A 19277-nucleotide genomic window follows, 5' to 3' on the forward strand; every position below is an offset into this window, starting at 1 on the left:
CTTCTTCTTCTACCCACTGTCTAGCTTTGGTCCTCCCTCAAAGACAAAAATTATTAGTGGTAAACTTCAAAAGGAGAGACACAGAAATGCACATTTTCTGGCTATCACAGAAAGTTTGTAAGCTGGTCTGAAATAGAGCATAGGTCTTTGTTGTTATAAGCATCTTCTTTGTTAGATTAGAGTCACATAACCCCAGAGATGGAAATGATTCTGATGTGGGAAGCAAAGGCAGAAGAAAAATTATTACATTTCAAAAAAAAAATTATTACATTTCCCTACTATCTACAGCCCATTGACAAGTCCTTGAAACAGGCAGAGTGACATTCCTCTAGGGACTTAACTGCCTTGATGTTAATACTTTGCTAAGGACCAAGGCAATCTTAGCTCAACCCCCAGGATCCCATAAGTCTATACTTTAACATATAAAAATTCCTTTGGAAACTTTCTTTATCTCTACCCCCCAAGATACATGTTGGAAATCATTCTCCAAGCATATGACCCACCGATATACACCTGAAGGTCTCATTATTCAGGTTTTATTAGACAGTAGTAAATGACCCTTTCCCAACAATAGCTAGCCTCCTCAAGGTCCTGGAAACCTTGCTTCCAAAAGTCCTTAGAGACTTACGCTCTCCCTAACCCCCTCCCAACTTGATAAAGGAGTCAATGGAGTCCAAGAGTTGCAACAGGAAACAAGTTTATAGGTCACAGTAGCTTTGTAGGTCATAGTAAAGTCAGGAACTGAGTCTGACAGGAAGCCATAGAGAAATAACATGACCAGATTTTCATCTTAACAGAATCACTGATTTAGGAAGAGAACAAAAGTAAAAGCAGGAAAAATTATTGTAATAATCCAGGGGACAGATGATGGTGATTTGGGCCAGGATGATAGAACTAGGAGTGGTAGAGTGGACAGAATTTGCTGATGAACCAGATATGAGGTATGAGAAAAAGACAGATGTCAAGTATGACACCAAAGTTTTTGCCTGAACAATTGGAAGAACAGAGTTGCCATTAGCTGAGATAAGGAAGAATACTGGAGACACGGGTTTGAAAAGGAGGTAGTGAATCCTAAGAGCTCTGTTCTTTGAAGAGTTCATTCAACATCTGTGGAGCTGTCAACTGGATGATTGAGTATATAAGTTTAGAGTACAGAGGCAGAGCCTATCTGAAGGTATAAATTTAGAAGGAGTTAAGCAAACAGATATTTAAAGCCGTGAGACTGGATCAGATCAACTAGGGAGAGTGACGACAGACAAAGAAGACGCTCAATTACTGAGCCCCAGGGTTCTCCAACATTTTAACTTTGAGATGATGTGCTAGAAAAGAATATCAGGAAGCTAGAAACACAACAAAATTATTATGACCCATTCTCTCTGAATTCCTATCTCTACACATCCTTTTATGCCTAAATTCGTATTTCCCTTTTATTGCTTATTTTTGCCCAAAAATCACATGACTCAATTTCATCACTTATCTTATATATCAGTCTTTACTTCAAAGGACTCATGATATTTTCCAAAACCTAAACTGCCTTCTACTCTGAAAGAAAACAACTGCTGCAAACAATTACACTCAAAAGAATATGCCACAAGACATTATTATAAAAGTGTATAGTGTTCCCAGATGGCTATTTAAAAGGAGGAAATGGTCATCTGTATATATATATTTGTGTGTGTGTGTGTGTGTACACAACTAATATTTATTAAGTGTTTACTAGGTGCCATTCTGTTTATAAGCACATTACAGGGGTACCTGAGTGGCTCATGGTTAAGCATCTGACTCTTGCTTTTGGCTCAGATCATGATCTTAGGGTCATGGGAATGAACACTGCGATGGGCTCTGTGCTCAGTGTGGAGTCTATTGGAGATTATCCCCCTCTCCCTCTGCACCTCCCCTGCTCACAATCTCTCTCCCTCTCTCTTTCTCTCGAATAAATAAAATCTTTTTTTTTAAGATTTTATTTATTTATTTGAGAGAGAGAGAATGAGAGATAGCACGAGAGGGAAGAGGGTCAGAGGGAGAAGCAGACTCCCTGCTGAGCAGGGAGCCCGATGCGGGACTCGATCCTAGGACTCCAGGATCATGACCTGAGCCGAAGGCAGTCGCTTAATCAACTGAGCCACCCAGGTGCCCTAAAATCTTTAAAAAACAATAAGCACATTACATTTATGCTTTATCATAGTACCTTCACAATAATCTCATAAAGTAAGTACTGTTATTATTCCCATTTCAGATATAAGGGAAATGAGGCTTTCAGATGTTAAATAACTTGCCAAACTTATCAGCTAGCCTGGTTAATAGGAACTGAACTTAAGACAATTTGACTCCAGGACCCCTGCTCTTTAAACTTTTGCCCAGAGCTTGTAAACTGGCTGCCAGTCCAGCAGATGGATTTGAGCCCATACAGCTGTTTTATTTGGGCTGTATGGTGGTTTCAAAAAAAGAAATGTACTTTGAAGGCCTTTCGGAGGTATGCATGTTCATTACCTCACCGCCCACACCAGTCCTCAAAGCTTTCATCCTTCCCCCTTCATCATGTACTTTACCTGCTGCACCAAGTACATTTGAGCTATTGATACTTGCTCTACTATACTTCTTCCTTTGATCTTTAACAGGTTTGGCATGACTTTAGGGTTCAAAACACATATTTTATTTCTTGCGCATTCACACACACACACAAATACCACCAACGACAATAACAATAACAACAGTACCAGGAAAAGTAAAAATAAAATTTTCCTTTCTTTCCATCCCTAATACTTTTCCCTATGGTGGTCATTGTACCTAAGGTTCTCGCCTAGATTTACCTCTACAAACTTAATTCAAATCCAACTTCCACAGTGTAGGGGCAACTTGTTTTTTGCATAAAAGCACAGGACTGTGCCCTGAGCATGTTCCGTAACAATGGGAATCCATCCTCCAAGAGATGCATCATCTCATCATTTGCTTGATGTTGTCATACCCCTTATCTCTGAGCAGTTTCCAATGACACATATTTATGCTCTAAGTGCAAGTGGATTCAAATCATTTTTGTTTTGAAATGAAAAAGCCTCTGCTGGTAAGTGCTGCCTTATGAACTCATTCTTAATTGCACATCCATTATACATTCAGCACATAAGAATATTTTCTTAAATTACCTGTATCAGGAGCAAATATATTTCTTCAACTATTTCTGGCTCTTGAGTCTAGGAAGGGCACTATGGTTTTGTCTCCTTTTTTGGATTTGGAGGGGGATAATCTGAGTTCTGTCTGTATCCTCATTGGTTGTTGTTTTTTAAAGAAAGTAAAAAGACGCTTTAACAAAAGCCAGGTTGAAATCCTGTTTGCTGTAAAAAGAAATGATGACAAATGTTATTTATTTGTGGACCTAGTATCTCAGGAATATTATCTTAGCAAGGTATTAAAACCAGTTTTTCAGAAGCTGCTCTGTGTTGCAAGTTCCAACAGAGCAGAGATAAAGACGGGTGCTGAGCACTAAATTGGGCCAGCTGCGTTATGCATTTAATGGGCTGATGTTTGCACCTGGGGCAGTGAAAGAGCGCACAGCTATTACCCCTATAGGTTTTTTTCTCCTTTTTGGCGGAAGAGATGGATTTCTCTTCCCTTTATATATTTATATGCAAAAGATGACTTTAGCCTTAAACAAAAGAGTAACCTATCACATGTTGAATAATTTAATTCACTAATTAGAACACCAGGACTCATTCTCATTTAAAATTTATTAAACACTTTAAACAAATAAAAATAATCAATACACTGTGCCAACTTTCTACACATAGCAACAAATATAATTCAGGGTAATTTTAGTAATATAGAGCTATTACTATTATTCCCATTTTATACATGAGGAAACTCAGAGAACCAAGTGACCTTCCCAAGATCACAAAGCTGCAAGTAAGAATGGGACAGATTCCAACTTACATCTCATCATTCCAAATCCCATATTCTTTCAAAGAGTTTGCTGTCTTTGTTTGTTGGTTGCCCTGATATTGGTGATGGAAATCATTAAGAGAACTGGCCGACTATCCCAACACTCATAGTCAACAATCTGTAATAGAAATGGGTTAGGAGAATGGAAAATGCTCTACTTATCATCTAACAATCTTCCCTTAGTCGGTCTACAGATATGAAAAGCTCCAAGAGTTCCTAAACTACTAGGACAGTTTTCCCACGGAACACTAGCTCTGCAAGGTGCTGCACATAGAGAGGTTTTGCGAGCACATTTCCTTTCCTTCCAAGGATTTTCAGTATGCTAATGTGCCCCATGATTCTCCTAGAAAAGGGTATAATATGAAGTGTTTTCCAAGTATATTTCATCCCAGAACTCATTTTACAGAATAACTGGATAGATCAGTGTACAATGGATGGGGAGCCCCTGTTCTTGTGAATCTCTGCAACTCACTAAATTCTGGAGAATTTATCCTAGCAAGCATCTCTCATAGCTTGAGAACACATTGTTTAGGACAGTTGGTAGTAAACTGACAGAGCTCACTCTCCCAAAATCTGGTATAGAACAAAAATATAAATAGATTCAGAAAGACCTCAGAACGAATTTATTAATGGCATACTTATCATAACTTACCAAGGGAAATTAGGAATGGTACAACTTAACATCTACACAGATGTCAGAATTGTCACTTAGTCTGTTTCCAACCTGCCCCTCTGTGCCACTCTCTGAGATAGCCATTCCAGGTTGTGTGGCCCAGGCCTGACTCAGGATGACAGCCCTTGTGTTCTTAACTCCAATTTACTTCAGGGTGGCACCCGGCACTGTATTCATTCTTGTTAGTGATAATGAGATGAACTCAAGGCTTAAAAATAATTGTGTTTAAATTTAGACTTATCTACGTTTAGAATGTCCCTCCAAATCTCAATATATTCTTTTGAATGAATATTTATGATTTCTTCCTTATTTTCCTTCAATGATGAACAAAAAAATTAAAAGACAGTAAGTAATATTATATAAGAAATACTTTATAAAATTCCCTTATCTTGAAATGAATTCCATAGATATTCTATATGTTACCTATATACATATAATCTTTTTTAAAAACCCAATATAATGTCTAAATGGTACTAAGGAAGGGAAATAATAATTTATAATGAAGGCATATGAATGTCAGCATAGTTCAGGATATGGAGAATTCCTGTCTTAGGCCAACTAAAAGACAGTAGCCCTACCTTCACTGTGACAGCTCAAAACATGGCCTCTCCTTTCAAAAATGCCTCCTAAGCATCCATTTCCTCCCTATTTGAAAACAGTATACCAAAGAAATTTAAGTAGGAAGCAATATGTTCCAATTACTTCCTTAAAAGATCACTTTGGCTGTTGCATGGAAAATGAACCAGAAAGGGACAAGAGGGGAAACAGCAAGACCAGCCCAGAGGCCATGCAATGATCTGAGCAAAAGATGCTACATTCATGCTACTGATAACCAAATATCCAGTCAGTCTACTCCCTGTGTCCAGATGTCTATTTGATGTCTCTATTTTAATATGCTGATGATATGTGAAATATTTTTTTAAGATTTTATTTATTTATTTATGAGAGAGAGAGGGAGGGAGTGCATGCAGAGTGAAGGACTGAGGGGGTGGGAGAGGGACAAGCACACTGAGGTGAGTGTGGAGCCGCACAGGGGGCTTGATCCCATAACTCTGAGATCATGACCTGAGCCAAAATCAAGAGTCCAACACTTAACTGACTGAGCTACCCAGTCCCCATACGTGTAATGTTTTAATCCTCAAATTCAGTTTTAGAATCCCCTTCATTCTCTTATAACATATTAGCATCTCCAATTTTATCACCATATCAATCTTACATATCTTTTCTGCAGCACCTCTTGAATTTTTGCTTTGTTTTATATCTAATCCCAGCCTTGTATTTCCATCTGGGAAAAATGACAGCCTCTTAGCTAGGATACTACCTGATATCTCCAGTTGCAATGCACTCTATAAGCAGCTTCTGGAACAATCTCTCAAATGACAACATCTACATATCATTCACTCCTTAGGAACACTATCTAATTCTGGCCTTGAAAGATTAACTAGAGGGGCACCTGGGTGGCTCAGTTGGTTAAGCAGCTGCCTTTGGCTTGGGTTGTGGTCCCAGGGTCCTGGGATCAAACCCCACATATGGCTTCTTACTCAGCAGGGAACCTGCTTCTTCCTCTCCCACTGCCTGCCACTTTCCTGCTTCTCTCTCTCTCCCTCTCTGTCAAATAAATAAATAAATAAATAAATAAAATCTTTAAAAAAAATAAGAATGAAAGAAGAGAAAGATTAACTAGAGCCTTCACATGGCTTTGTGTGGCCACAGAACACATGATGGACCAAACTCACCTCCCTGTCAAGACATCTTAACATCCTTAATTATCCTTCCAATTATTCTTCCAATGTGACATCTTTGCCATTCCTCCTTTCCATTGCTTACCCCTCTTTTGCAATTTCTAACCACATCTTACTACCGAGACTTAACCACCATCTCCAGCACTCTGAAAAAAACAAGAATATTCAGTTCTCTCCTCTTAAATGATACACCCACACACAGAGTTTCTCACTAAGTGATAATTAATTTCAAATGTCAAAATAAGGTTCCAAAAAGATGACACACGGGAGTACAAAATGTCATTTTCTGTGGATTTAAGATTTTCCATGACCTTCCAAATCACCTGATCATTCTACAGTGGCACATCAGTTGAAATCTTCTATGAAGCAGCAATACAGTGCGACCTTAAAGCATTGATTCTAAAGTCAGATTATCTGGGTTCAAGTCCCAGAAACACCATTAACTACCTAAAAGAATATAGAAAAGTTAATTAAATTCTCTGTACCTTACTTTCCTAAACTATTAAATGAATACTAATAGTATCTATTTCATAAGATTATTCTGAGGAGTGAATGAATTGTTGCATATAAAACATTTAAAGTGGTAATGGACACAAAGTAAACATTTCTCAAATATTAGCTATTATCAATAAAGCAAAGTTTACCCCTAAAATGCTTAGAAATATATCCACAGACATATAACACTATTTTATGAAATTAATAGCCTTTTTTCAATAAAGATATGAGGCTTAGCAGTTACATTATATTACTTATCACTAGAAAAAAACCTACTAATTAGAAATAAGTCACAGACTCGAAAACAAAGGGAAGTGCAAAAGCAATCAGGTTCCATTCATTACTACTTAAGTGACATTTGTGACCCTTTTCAATGGCTATGAAATAGGCCTACTGAGATCTTTTAGAGAAGCTGAGTTCTCAATGGTATGGTTCTTATGAAATCCTAATTTTATTTTATTGATGACAATCTTTGAGCCACCCTAAGAACTTTAATTTTCATTGAAATCACCAAGAAATTTCTGTGCTAAGGTTCCTTCCCTTTCAGATCAGAAACTAAGATTGAGAGAAATTGATTTTTAACTATTTTCCAAGTAGGTTACTCTCTCCAGAACCAAAAGAATACCTTTTTATCCCACTGTTAAAACATAATTTCAGTAATGGGTATCAATAAAACATGCAGTTATGAAAAGGAAAAAAAAAAAAACATTTTGACCAAAACCTTAGAAAGTTAACTACACAGAGGATTCCAGAGATAGGCTCTCTACACAATAAATGCACTAATATTTGGGTTTATATATAACAAAACAAAACCTTATGTGGATTGATGCTTTCCTTGGCTCTTTAAGAACACATCACAATTGGAAAGAAGAGCTACCAAGGGAAAAGGCATTATCAGATATGTGCCAGATTCCTTTCACTGAAGTGGCAATGAAAAGCCATCATGTAACTTGTCCAAGAAGGGTATCTTGTAGCATAATTCCCAAGTCAAAGCAGAGGAAGGTTTGAATTTACATATTCAACTGCCAACCACAAAAAAAAAAAAAAAAAAAAGCAGACTTACTTCTGTTCCCTACATGTTCAATAATTTGTCTTAAGCTCTCACTGGAGTGTCTGGGAATCTACTAAATAGCAGTGCCTCATCATTTCCCCAGCCTACACTCAGGTCCTGGACATTTCTCAGAGATAAGGGCCACACTGAAGAACCCAAGGAGAGGTAGGATAGTGGTTCCAGTTCCATCTCTGAAGGATGCCAGCAGAGCATGATCAGTTCATCAGCCACTTTTCTACATTTCAGACCTCAGCGGTGAGAGGTCTGAGCTCTACAGAGGTCTGGTAAAGTTCTGCTTGAAAACTCTTTGGTTTCCAAGAAAAGTGTGGCAAATTCCACCAAAAACAGAGATACCCATAGGGCAGCACTCACACCTCCAATCTAGGTCAGCCTCTGCCCCACAGGGGATATTCTCTCTCCATGAATTTCTTCAGCAAGTGCTTTCAAACTGCAAATGTGGCCTTGCATTAATGCCTAATTGGGATTATCTTGCCAGGGAAATTGCAAGTGCAGTTCACATCAGAAGATGTTTCTTATATATCCCTTTGGAGCCCAATATATGCATGTATTAAATCAATTTCGAATGAATGAATGAATGAATGAAGTTATTTGGGACGAAGGAGGAGCTTAACTAGCATAGAATCATTCCCTACATCTCTGTGCAGTTTAATAAAACATCTTTATATATTCATCTCTGTTAAATCAAATCATTTTAAATGTCTTTCCCATTCATTCATTCATTACTTAGTGCCTGCCCTTCAAGGGGAGGGATGCAATGGAAGGTAGATGCAGAGTCCAGGTCATGGAGATCATCATACACCAAACTAAAGAAAAATGTCTTATCTTTCATAGGTTGGAAAGTCATTGAGGAATTTTTTTTGCATGGCTCTAATAATCAGTTTTGCTTTATAAACAATATTCTGATGACAATGTGAAATGTGGATATGAAGGGTGAGACTGGAAACAGGAATAGGTGCAGGACACCAGGAGAGAAATAACAAGGACTTCAACTAGGGCAATAGTCTTAATGATGCAGAAATGGGAACAGGTATAAGGTACAATTTGATGACCAGTTGTTGAGGGTCAGAATTCAAGAATGGCTGTCAGGCTTCTAACTTGGATAAGTAGGTGGTAATGGTTTAGGAAAATATGATTGGCTTCTCTCCAGATGAGAACCTAGATTTTTCTCATGCTTCTTTCATAATACTCATCACACTAAAAATGCCATATTTGTCTTTTCTGCTAGCCTATAATCTGCAAGAAATTGTGGACCATGCTGTGGTATTTACCACTGTCTCCATTTACAGGCTCCAGTACATGTTAGATGCTTAAGAAATACTCCTTGAATTAAAATTGGCATATTGAGGGGCGCCTGGATGGCTCAGTCGGTTAAGCATCTGCCTTCAGCTCAGGTCATGATCCCAGGGTCCTGGGATTTAGCCCCACATCAGGCTCCCTGCTCAGTGGGGAGCCTGCTTTTCCCTCTCCCTCTGTTGCTCCCCCAGTTTGTGCTCTCTCACTCTCTTTCTCTATCAAATAAATAAATAAAACCTTTTTTTTAATTGGCATATTGATTTGAGGTGACTCCTATATATCTAGGAAGAAGAACATTTGAAAAAAAAAAAAGCCACTTCATACTTTTATAGCTCTGAGGCTAAGTCAATTTCAGAAGTAAAAACTATACTATGATGTTCCCTATCATCCCCATCAGAAAGAAAATTCCACAGTCTCTCTAATTTAATATATCCATGGTTCAGCAGACCCTGATATCAAAAAAGTCTTCCTAAAATATGGTACAAAATCATTGTTTCCATTAAAATCATAATTGTATTCCATGAAATAAATCAGTTAGCTTTTTTTAAGGTGTCTTTTTATAAAAGTCAAGAAAGATTTGAAAGCAGACATACCTCCATAAGAAAAAGGGAAAGCTGATACCAAGCTTTGGGCTGCATACACAAAATTTTATTTTCCTTAAAAACGAATTTGTAAAAGCATGATAGTACATGGTCTTTGAAATCCTAATAGTCTTGCCTTAATATTCTTCTAGGTAATAGAAAATAATATTGTTCTTTGCTTTTTTTGTGAAGTTAAGCATTAAACACTGGTCCAGTGTAAATTTAACAACATTGTGTGCTTAATATACAGATCCTTAATAACTTTGCTTTCTTGTGGATTAACAGAATTTTTACCAGAGTCCCAACAGGAAGCAGGCGGCACACTTGAAATCGGCTAATTTGAAGAGTTTATTTACAAAGGGATTACGCAAAGGCAATGCTATCAGGGAACTACAATATATAGGAGAGTCACCCAGGGCTGCTAGTAGCCTGACTATGACTATCCCTATGCCAGGGAAGCAGTGTTACTGGAATCTGGAGGGAGAAAGTCAAGTAGAGAATAATCCCTTGAGAGGACCAGAGACTTCCTCACAGTAAAGAATCTGGGGGAAAAAATACCCAGTCAGCTCTCTCCTCTCTCCCTCTGATTTTTACCAGGTACTCCCCGACACACACCCTGGCCAAACCCATCTGAAGACAAAGACCATACAGGTCAGCCTCCTGAGACAGAGAACAGGGTACAGAAAAGTAGAAAGTTGATCCTAAGGGACAAATAGAAGGTATCAGCTCAGAGTTACCCACTTGAACTTTTCTACCTAGAAAAGACTACCTTTGTCCATCTTCCAGGGTCCAAAATGTTTTCCATGACCTTCAGGAGAAATTTTCCTAAGCTTACATTTAAATTTCTAAGTATACAACTATCAACAGAGCCTGTGTTTCTCTAGCACAGCAGCAGAGAATCTGAAAGATGAATGCAGTTCTAGAATACTGGGGAAATACATACAGACAAAGTACAAAGTGAAACATGCAGTAAAATTGTAAATAAACATTCTAGGAATTACATCCAAAAAGTTCTTTAGAATTTTTTAGAAAGTTTTTAGAATTTAGGGATGACTTCATGATTCGTGTCTCATGTACACACACACACACACACACACACACACACACACACACACACATCAGGACCTTTGACACTAAAAGCATCCTTCTTTTATCTCTTTTTGGAGATCTAAAATCTGCCTATCTCTGGAGCTGTACTTCAATGGTCCCTTTTATCTAAGTGCTTAGATATGTCCTCAAAAAGTACTATTTCAACCTGAAATTTTTTTCTTGTCTTATATGTTCACTTATCACAATATGTCCAATGGTGTTAGACTCCATTCAGCATTTTCTTAACTACTTGATCTGTGTACGACAAAGCATAGCACTTAGAAAGTACATAAAGTTAGTATAATGGTAACAGGTGGTTGTTGCTCTTATTTGTTTCTCTTTTGGAGATATAGTATATGTTTTCAAAGCATGGATTCAGAAATGTACTCTTTAGTGTAAGGTCAGAATCAAATTTCTGTCTTACAGTACGTACTGTCATGAATGTAAATATTCAACAACAACAATGACAACAAAAGGCGTTACATTCTCCTGGTAAATATCTTGAAGTTCAGGATAAAGACACCAAAATCCAATGAGCCACAGAGATTCTAGGTAAGACCAGATAGGCAAAGACACTAAAATCAACCTCCAAATATAGTTATTCATTTATTTATTGGAGCTTTATATCCTGTTTTCTTCCCAAAATAAATGAAATGCTTCACTGTCATTTCCTCCTTGTTTTCCCTCTTTCCTTAGATTAGAAACTGACAGTTTAGATCACGTTCTCTCAGAGCAATGAAACCACAGCACAGCCATATGTTATTTAAAGACATGGATTTTATTCACCGTAGGTAAAGCTGACTGAAGTGAAAGAGCCTGATTTATATCACTGGGCTGCCAGCAGGATAGGGATCACAGCCTCTGCCTCGCATTGTGAATAAGATCGATAAAGGAAGTTGAGCCTCTATTTTTCTACCAGAGCACTCATTTTACACAGTGCCAACTGACAGAATTCTCAGGAGCAGGCTTCAGCCAGTAAAACAGGAGGGTCTCTCTAACTGGTTTAGAGTATAGCTAATCAAAAGATAGTAAATATAAGAAATAAAGGCTCATGGCATGACTTCTCTCAAATACTAGGCAGGTAACAGGTACAGGAAAAAAAATGTCTGTTACTTTGAACTTGATATTGCTAATGCCACTTGGAATAAGAGTTGTATTGGTTATACTTTCATTTGAAATGCAAAGTTGAACATCTTTATCTCATTCACTATTTTATGAGATTTTCATAGTCAACCTATCTTTTATACTCATGTTTTTCATCATTAACAGTGCTATTTTAAAATATGCCAATCCTCTCACCAGAGACTATACTAACCAGTCTGTCTTAACTGATCCTCTACTACACTGATTTCATTATGACCCTGAATGTAAGTATTGTCCAAGGACTTTAATGAAGGACTTCTATCAACTTATTTTATTATTAAAGGTATCAAACTAAATTCTGTGACTCCACTTCTACTTAGAGCATAGGAAATCATAAAAGAATACTGCTCTTGCCATAACAAGAAAACACCAGCTAAACTAAAAGGTATGCTTTTCTCTAAAGCCATCAAAGAATAACAGCCACAAATCAAAATTCCAGAGAAGAGTGTGAACCCTTTTTAGTTGAGTAAAGACTGTGACTGCTTTCATATCTGAGAATATGTCTTTTCTGGGGATATAAACAAGTAGCGGAGCTGGTCTACTATAAGAATTTATTTGTTGGAACAAGGAAATAAACAAACAAAATTATATGACTGTATGAACTGGAGAGATAGCATAAAATCTAGAAGAGTCTCAAATGTAATACTGATCTTCCTGATCCAACAATTCTTCCCCAATCTTACTAAGCAGCAGCTAAGGGCAGGGCTCAAAAGCAGAAAGATCACTGACTTTGAGTTCCTAAGTCACAAAGTCCTGCCTGAGGAGTAGAACTGAACTCACCCATAACATACTTTAAAGCAGAGATGATCTGAAATTAGTTAAACCTAGCACTGACCCAGCTCAACTCTACTAAAATAAAAAATATCAACCTTTCACTCTAGCTTCCTTACAAAGGAGACAGCATATCCTCCAAGGTGGGGGCAGGGAGGGGGAGGGGAACAACAATCTAGTTCAAGTTTTACTGTTTTTTGCATACAATATCCAGCATACAATAAAAATTATGAGACATGGGCTGAAGCTTAAAAATGTGACCTATAATCAGTGAGAAAAAAGTCAATAGAAGCAGATCCACAACTGATCAAGACGGTGTCATAAGCAGACTTGGATTTTGAAATGACTATTGTGAATATTTAAAGAGAAAAAGATGGACAAAATGGGAGATCAGATAGGAATTTCAGCAAAGAACTGGAAACTAAAAAAAATCTGAATATCCTAGGAATTAAAAATTTTCAAGCTGAAATAAGGAATTCATTGGATGGGCTTTAAAATAGACTGGGAATAGTAGAATAAAGGATCAGTAAAATTATAGATAGATGAAAAGAATGTATAGTGATGACATTCTGGTGCTAAGCACTACTTACATGTCAATTTAATCCTCAAAACAATCCTATGGATAGGTATCATTATCCAATTTTATAAATGAGAAAACTAAAGCTTGGAGAGCTTAACTAAGTGGCCCAAAATCACAGAGCTAGCATGGATAGAGTTGGATTTCAAACTCAGATCTGTAAGACTACAAAGTCCCAGGTCTTAACAACTATGACAGACTGCCTCACTTTAAAAAAAAATCACTTAAGCATTACTCATCCAATATGTTTTCTTTTTTTAAATATTTTATTTATTTATTTATTTGTCAGAGAGAGCACAAGCAGGGGGAGTGGCAGGCAGAGGGAGAAGCAGACTCCCTGCTGAGCAAGGAGCCCGATGTGGGACTCGATACCAGGACCCTAGGATCATGACCTGAGCCTAAGGCAGATGCTTAACCGACTAAGCCACCCAGGCGTCCCTCATTCAGTATGTTTTAATACATCAAAATCAAGAATTTGAATGTAGATTGACTATACATCACACTATATGACTATATATGTCACACTGTATTACGCATAAAACAAAATAATCCTATATAAGGTAATCGATGAACAAAAAACTGCAAGATTTCAATGTTAGCATTCCTCAAAAAGAAACCTCCTCTTTTCATATATTGCTCATCTGTGTCCCAAATCTAGTAATACCCCAAATAAAATATATCTTTTTCATTGTTTGTTGCCATAAATTATTAATTCCAGAAATATTAACTTGAGATTTTTGGAGGAAGAAATTTATATTACCTTATTAGTTAATTTGATTAATTATGTTGTTAATTTTGCTGTTATCCTTTATTTGCTGTTCTTGTCAGGCATGACAGACCATTTAAAACTTGGGCTGTGGTGAACTTAGCATTACATTATATATTCAAGTAGATAATGATGAAGAATGGAAGGAAACACAGTGATGATTTATATACACCAAAAGCTTTTCATCAACAACATGAATCTCATTTATTTAGTCACCAGCCAACTGATTAATAGCAAGGGCCTATATAACAGAAACATTTACACTAAAATTATTCCAATTAAAAAGCATATCTATGTTAATATGTCTGTTATTATGCTCTGCTTATTCATATTTCATATCAAACTTATATACTGCAAATCTTGCTTCTATTCGGGACCTATTGGGAAATCATCTGAAATTTGCTTGTCTTTCAACTGTAAAGAAAAGAATTAATGCAATCTATTATATGAACTTTGGAAACCATAATTTATACAGTGAGGTACCTACCATAATCAGTAAGAAAAAAGTTTCCACTTTTAATGTAACTAAGCTCTAAGCAGTCTTCATCAGACTGAACAAGCATGGGAAATAAGATTTAGAGGACAATTTTCATCAAAAAAAATTTAAGTAGGATTAAAATTTAAGTGTGAACGTTTCAGTCACTGAGCCCATCCTTAATTTCTAATCTTTTGTAGAGAGAACAACCACTTAATATTGTAAATCTGTACTAAGAACATTTAGTAAATAATGCAATGAAGGTCTAATGTTATGCCAGCTCAAGTACATAGAAAAACATTTTAAGTGATTACACACAAGTAAGGCATATACCATGTTCTTCTGTTTTTCTTTGCAACCCATGAATAATTTCTGATCCTAATGATGATAAATCCCCTTCTCATCTGAGTACATAAAGAATTAGACTTAGATTTACAGTTAATTACATGATGAAGTATTTAAATAAGCTAAAGTTAGAAATGCTGCAATAGGCAACTATTATAAATACATTTAGGAAAGAGAAAGAGACAAAAGACATTTAGAAAAAACAGTTTAATTTCAGGGAACAAGTACAACATAGGAGGCAAACAATAATAAAAGGAAAGTAATAGAGAGCCACAAAGTAAAAGTGAAACTCCTTTAGTTTCTCTGCCAGATAATGTGAATGTTGTCTTCTTTTTTATTTTGTATACATAATTGAATATGTACATCCCATGCAAGAGTTAGACAAATGAATTAGAGCTAAAACAGTGACACAGAAATATGCCTAATATCTATCATTAAGTATGAGAAGAAAACTAAAGAGCAATACATACTTTATTTATAAACTCTTTTATGGAAAAGCATTTTTAACAAGCTGATTGATATATCACTAAGTGTATGTAAATGAATGGGGAAATGTTTAGAAGAATACACATCAAAAGGTGAAAATGGGGGAAAGCAGCAGCACCAGATCCAAGATGGCGGCCAGCAGGAGGCTGATGAAGGAGCTTGAAGAAATCCGCAAATGTGGAATGAAAAACTTCCGTAACATCCAGGTTGATGAAGCTAATTTATTGACTTGGCAAGGGCTTATTGTTCCTGACAACCCTCCATATAATAAGGGGGCCTTCAGAATCGAAATCAACTTTCCAGCAGAGTACCCATTCAAACCACCGAAGATCACATTTAAAACAAAGATCTATCACCCGAACATCGATGAAAAGGGGCAGGTCTGTCTGCCAGTAATTAGTGCTGAAAACTGGAAGCCAGCAACCAAAACCGACCAAGTAATCCAGTCCCTCATAGCACTGGTGAACGACCCCCAGCCCGAGCACCCACTTCGGGCTGACCTAGCTGAAGAATACTCTAAGGACCGTAAAAAATTCTGTAAGAATGCTGAAGAGTTTACAAAGAAATACGGGGAGAAGCGACCTGTGGACTAAACTCTGCCGCGACCGATTCCAGCGAGTGTGAGCAGAGACCCCGCAAAGCAGGACTCTGTGGAAAATTGACACGTGCGGCTGCCTGGCGTTTGCTTGTGGCAGTTACTAACTTTCTACAGTTTTCTTAATCAAAAGCGGTCTAGGTAACCTGTAAAGAAAGGATTACAAATTTAAGATGTTAAAAAAAAATGTGAAAATGGCTACCTGTAAGAGAGAACTGTGACTGCTATGGGAAAAAGGAATTTTAATGTTTATTCTAGTTATTTCTGTGTTGTTGAAATTTTCAGTAAGAACGCATTCATATATTACTTGCCAATTTACATAAGGAGTACAAATATGTGTTTAGGATATATGCACAACTTCTTTAGTGAATAGGACTGTAGACTGGAAAACATCGAGGCTAGATCCCAATCCAGCCTTACAGCAGATTGGAGCCCAGTCCCAGCTCAACCCTGACTGGATGTGTGACCTTAGACAAGTTTTCATAACTGAATTCATGCATTTCAATGTCCTGCAATAAGGGAACTGAATTCAGTAATATCATAAACTCCTTCCTGCTTGTGTTTATATATTTACAATGAAAAGGAAGATTCAACGTCAATGAAACTATTCTAGCTTCTATTCTCCTGGTAATTTTTTTTCCTCTGTAATCAAAGCATATAATTACATATATAGTTCAAAATATTCCAGTTCTGTACACACACTCATACCATGAACTTATACAAACATGTACATCTTTCAGGAGGAGCTCAAGACCAGTCAGCTTCTGTAGCCCTCTACATCCTTGACTGTAGTATTTAATAAAATAAAGTCTTAACTTTGTTACCAAATGTGAGGAAGTAATGATTAATGTTTATCTTAATCACCCCTATTCTGTTTCAACCCCAACTGGTGTACTTCAATTCAATTCTGGTATGAAACACCTGGAGTTAATACAGACCCGCCAAGTTAAAGAGCCCAGCCTACAACAAAACTGCCCTCACTGCAGACCAACTGGCTACAAACCTGGGACATTCCCCTAAGCCCCTTAATACTTGACAATTCCACTAGAATGACTCACAGAACTCAGGAAAACATTATACTTATGATTACGGTTTTATTTTAAAAGATACAACTTTAAAAGGAACAACCAAATAAAAAGATAAATAGGGTGAAGTCTGAGAGGGTCCCAAAAAGAGCACCTGTGTCCTGTCTTCACTGAATCAGGGCACCTCACCCTCCTTGCACATTACTGTGTTTACCAGCCAGGAAGCATAACTAAGCTTTGGTGTCCAAAGTTTTTATTAGGGTTTCAGTACATAAGTATGATTGATTAAATCGCTGCTTACATGATTTAACTCAATCTCCAGCCCTCTGTCCCTCCCTGGAGGTCAGGCTGGCTCTAAGTCCCAACCCTTTAATCACATGGTAACCAGTGCCCATCCTCAAGCTATCTAGGGCCCTAACCATGAGTCCCCTCATTAGCATAAACTCAGAAATGACCTAAGGGACTCACGAATAACAAAATACTTCTATCACTTGGAAAATTCCAAGGTTTTTAGAACTCCATGCCAGGAACCTGGGACACAGACTAGACAAATTATTATACAGCAACTCCAAACCTATAGGAGACAGCATTTAAATTTAACAAATCCAAAGTTTTTATGTTATCAATCCAGAACTGCCACCAACTTAACTGACTTTCTGCAAATAGTTTACACCTCAAATTTGTAGTGACTTTCTCTCTCTACAATCCTGACAGACAGGACAGAATCTTGCTCAAGTATTATAAGCTCTAGAACTAGATTTCTTAGGTTCAAATCCAGGGTTCTACCACATCTCAGTTTTTAGGCAAATTACTTTACCTGTGTGTGCCTCTGCTTCTCCATCAGAAAAATGGGATATAAAAATTAAACCCATTTCCTATGGTGATTATAAGAATTAAATGTGCTAATAAATGCAAAGTGTTTAGAACAGCACCTGGCGCTCAATAAATGCTCACTTTCATTGCTGTTATCATAATGGAACTAATGGATTATTTATTAAGTGCTTTATCTTGGCACAAAGAGCTTTAATGTTATTCAAATTATCTTTAATGTTAGAAATCCTTTCCCAAAAGGATTGGGCTCCAAAAATGAAGGAGTTAGACTAAATAATCTGAAGATCTCTTCCAACTCAGAAATACTATAATTACGTAACTGGCCTCTTTCCATCAAATAATTCTAACTATTTTAAAATAGATGTCCTTATACATTCCCTTAATTTCTCTGATACTGATACTTCATTGCAAGTGATCATTAAGAATTCTAATGTAGTGATTCAAAACTGGTTTTTCAGAATTGGTATTTGAAGTATGAAAAAGGAATCTCTGCCAATACATCCCAGAAAGACTCTATTTCAGAACCATAAAGCTAAGATAACCGACAAAGTTTGAGAACATTCACAGACCTGCGGGCATGTAGCAAGGTAGAGAAGAGCTATTTTCTCTTTTCTGCAAAGGAAAGTCCACTTTATCCTCCCCCAGCTTTCAAGCAGAGAATGGAGTCTACCATCTATCAAACTCATCCTCCATTATTAAGCAATACCACTCTGTGTTTATCTTTCACTCATTTTTTTTCTTGTCTGATACTGCTTCATGCACTTGATATGAAGATCATAAGATTTTATTAAAACCATTTAGAATTCCTAGCATCCTGCCATCTCTTTGCCTCTGATCTTTTCTTATTACTTCACCCATAGGCTAGAATCCCACATGTTATATCTGGATGGGAGAAAATGAAATCAAATAATTTCTCTATTTCTATAAATCAATATTTTTGAAGATAAAAATAATGCCTTGTTTTGGTTTCTTTAGAAAGCTAACATTTAAGTGTTAAGAATCATTCAAGCTCAATGCTGAAGGGCATGGTTCTTAATTCTCATACATATACATGGGTATATATCTATGTATCAGCACATCTGCAACTATGTGCTCCATTCAGAATGCCTCAAAGTGATAACAGAGCAGAGAGTAATGAGAGGGGGTAAAGAAGTAGTTTGGGGTAGGGGGTCATGACAAAAGAGTTTAAACATAAATAAAAATAATACAGAAGAAATCAGAAAAAAATCTGATATTTAGGAATGGAATATTATGCTAGAGAATGCTGTCCATGTCATATATCTTCATTTTAGACATCCTCTCCATTAAAAGGTGAACTTACTGATTCATATAGCTAAAACTCTGAAACTTTGGCTGCATGAGAATAGAGCAGAATTCCTGGCTAT

At 36.9% G+C, this 19277-nt stretch overlaps 1 protein-coding gene and 1 pseudogene across 2 annotated transcripts in view; one reads left to right on the top strand and one right to left on the bottom strand.

Moving 5' to 3' along the window:
- Positions 1-19277, bottom strand: part of METTL4 (methyltransferase 4, N6-adenosine) — a 159378-nt gene that overhangs the window by 24635 nt on the left and 115466 nt on the right. For both annotated transcript variants that reach the window (XM_073898455.1, XM_073898457.1), the window contains exon 9: positions 3141-3329. In XM_073898455.1, coding sequence (XP_073754556.1) covers positions 3166-3329 — 164 coding nt within the window. In that variant the 3' untranslated portion in view covers positions 3141-3165. The remainder of the gene's footprint in view (positions 1-3140; positions 3330-19277) is intronic.
- On the top strand, positions 15549-16088 carry LOC112835138 (ubiquitin-conjugating enzyme E2 L3 pseudogene; annotated as a pseudogene).

This window comes from Callorhinus ursinus, unplaced genomic scaffold (assembly GCF_003265705.2).
Source record: "Callorhinus ursinus isolate GAN/ISIS: 27379988/994484 unplaced genomic scaffold, GSC_fseal_2.0 scaffold11, whole genome shotgun sequence".
NCBI lineage: Eukaryota > Metazoa > Chordata > Mammalia > Carnivora > Otariidae > Callorhinus > Callorhinus ursinus.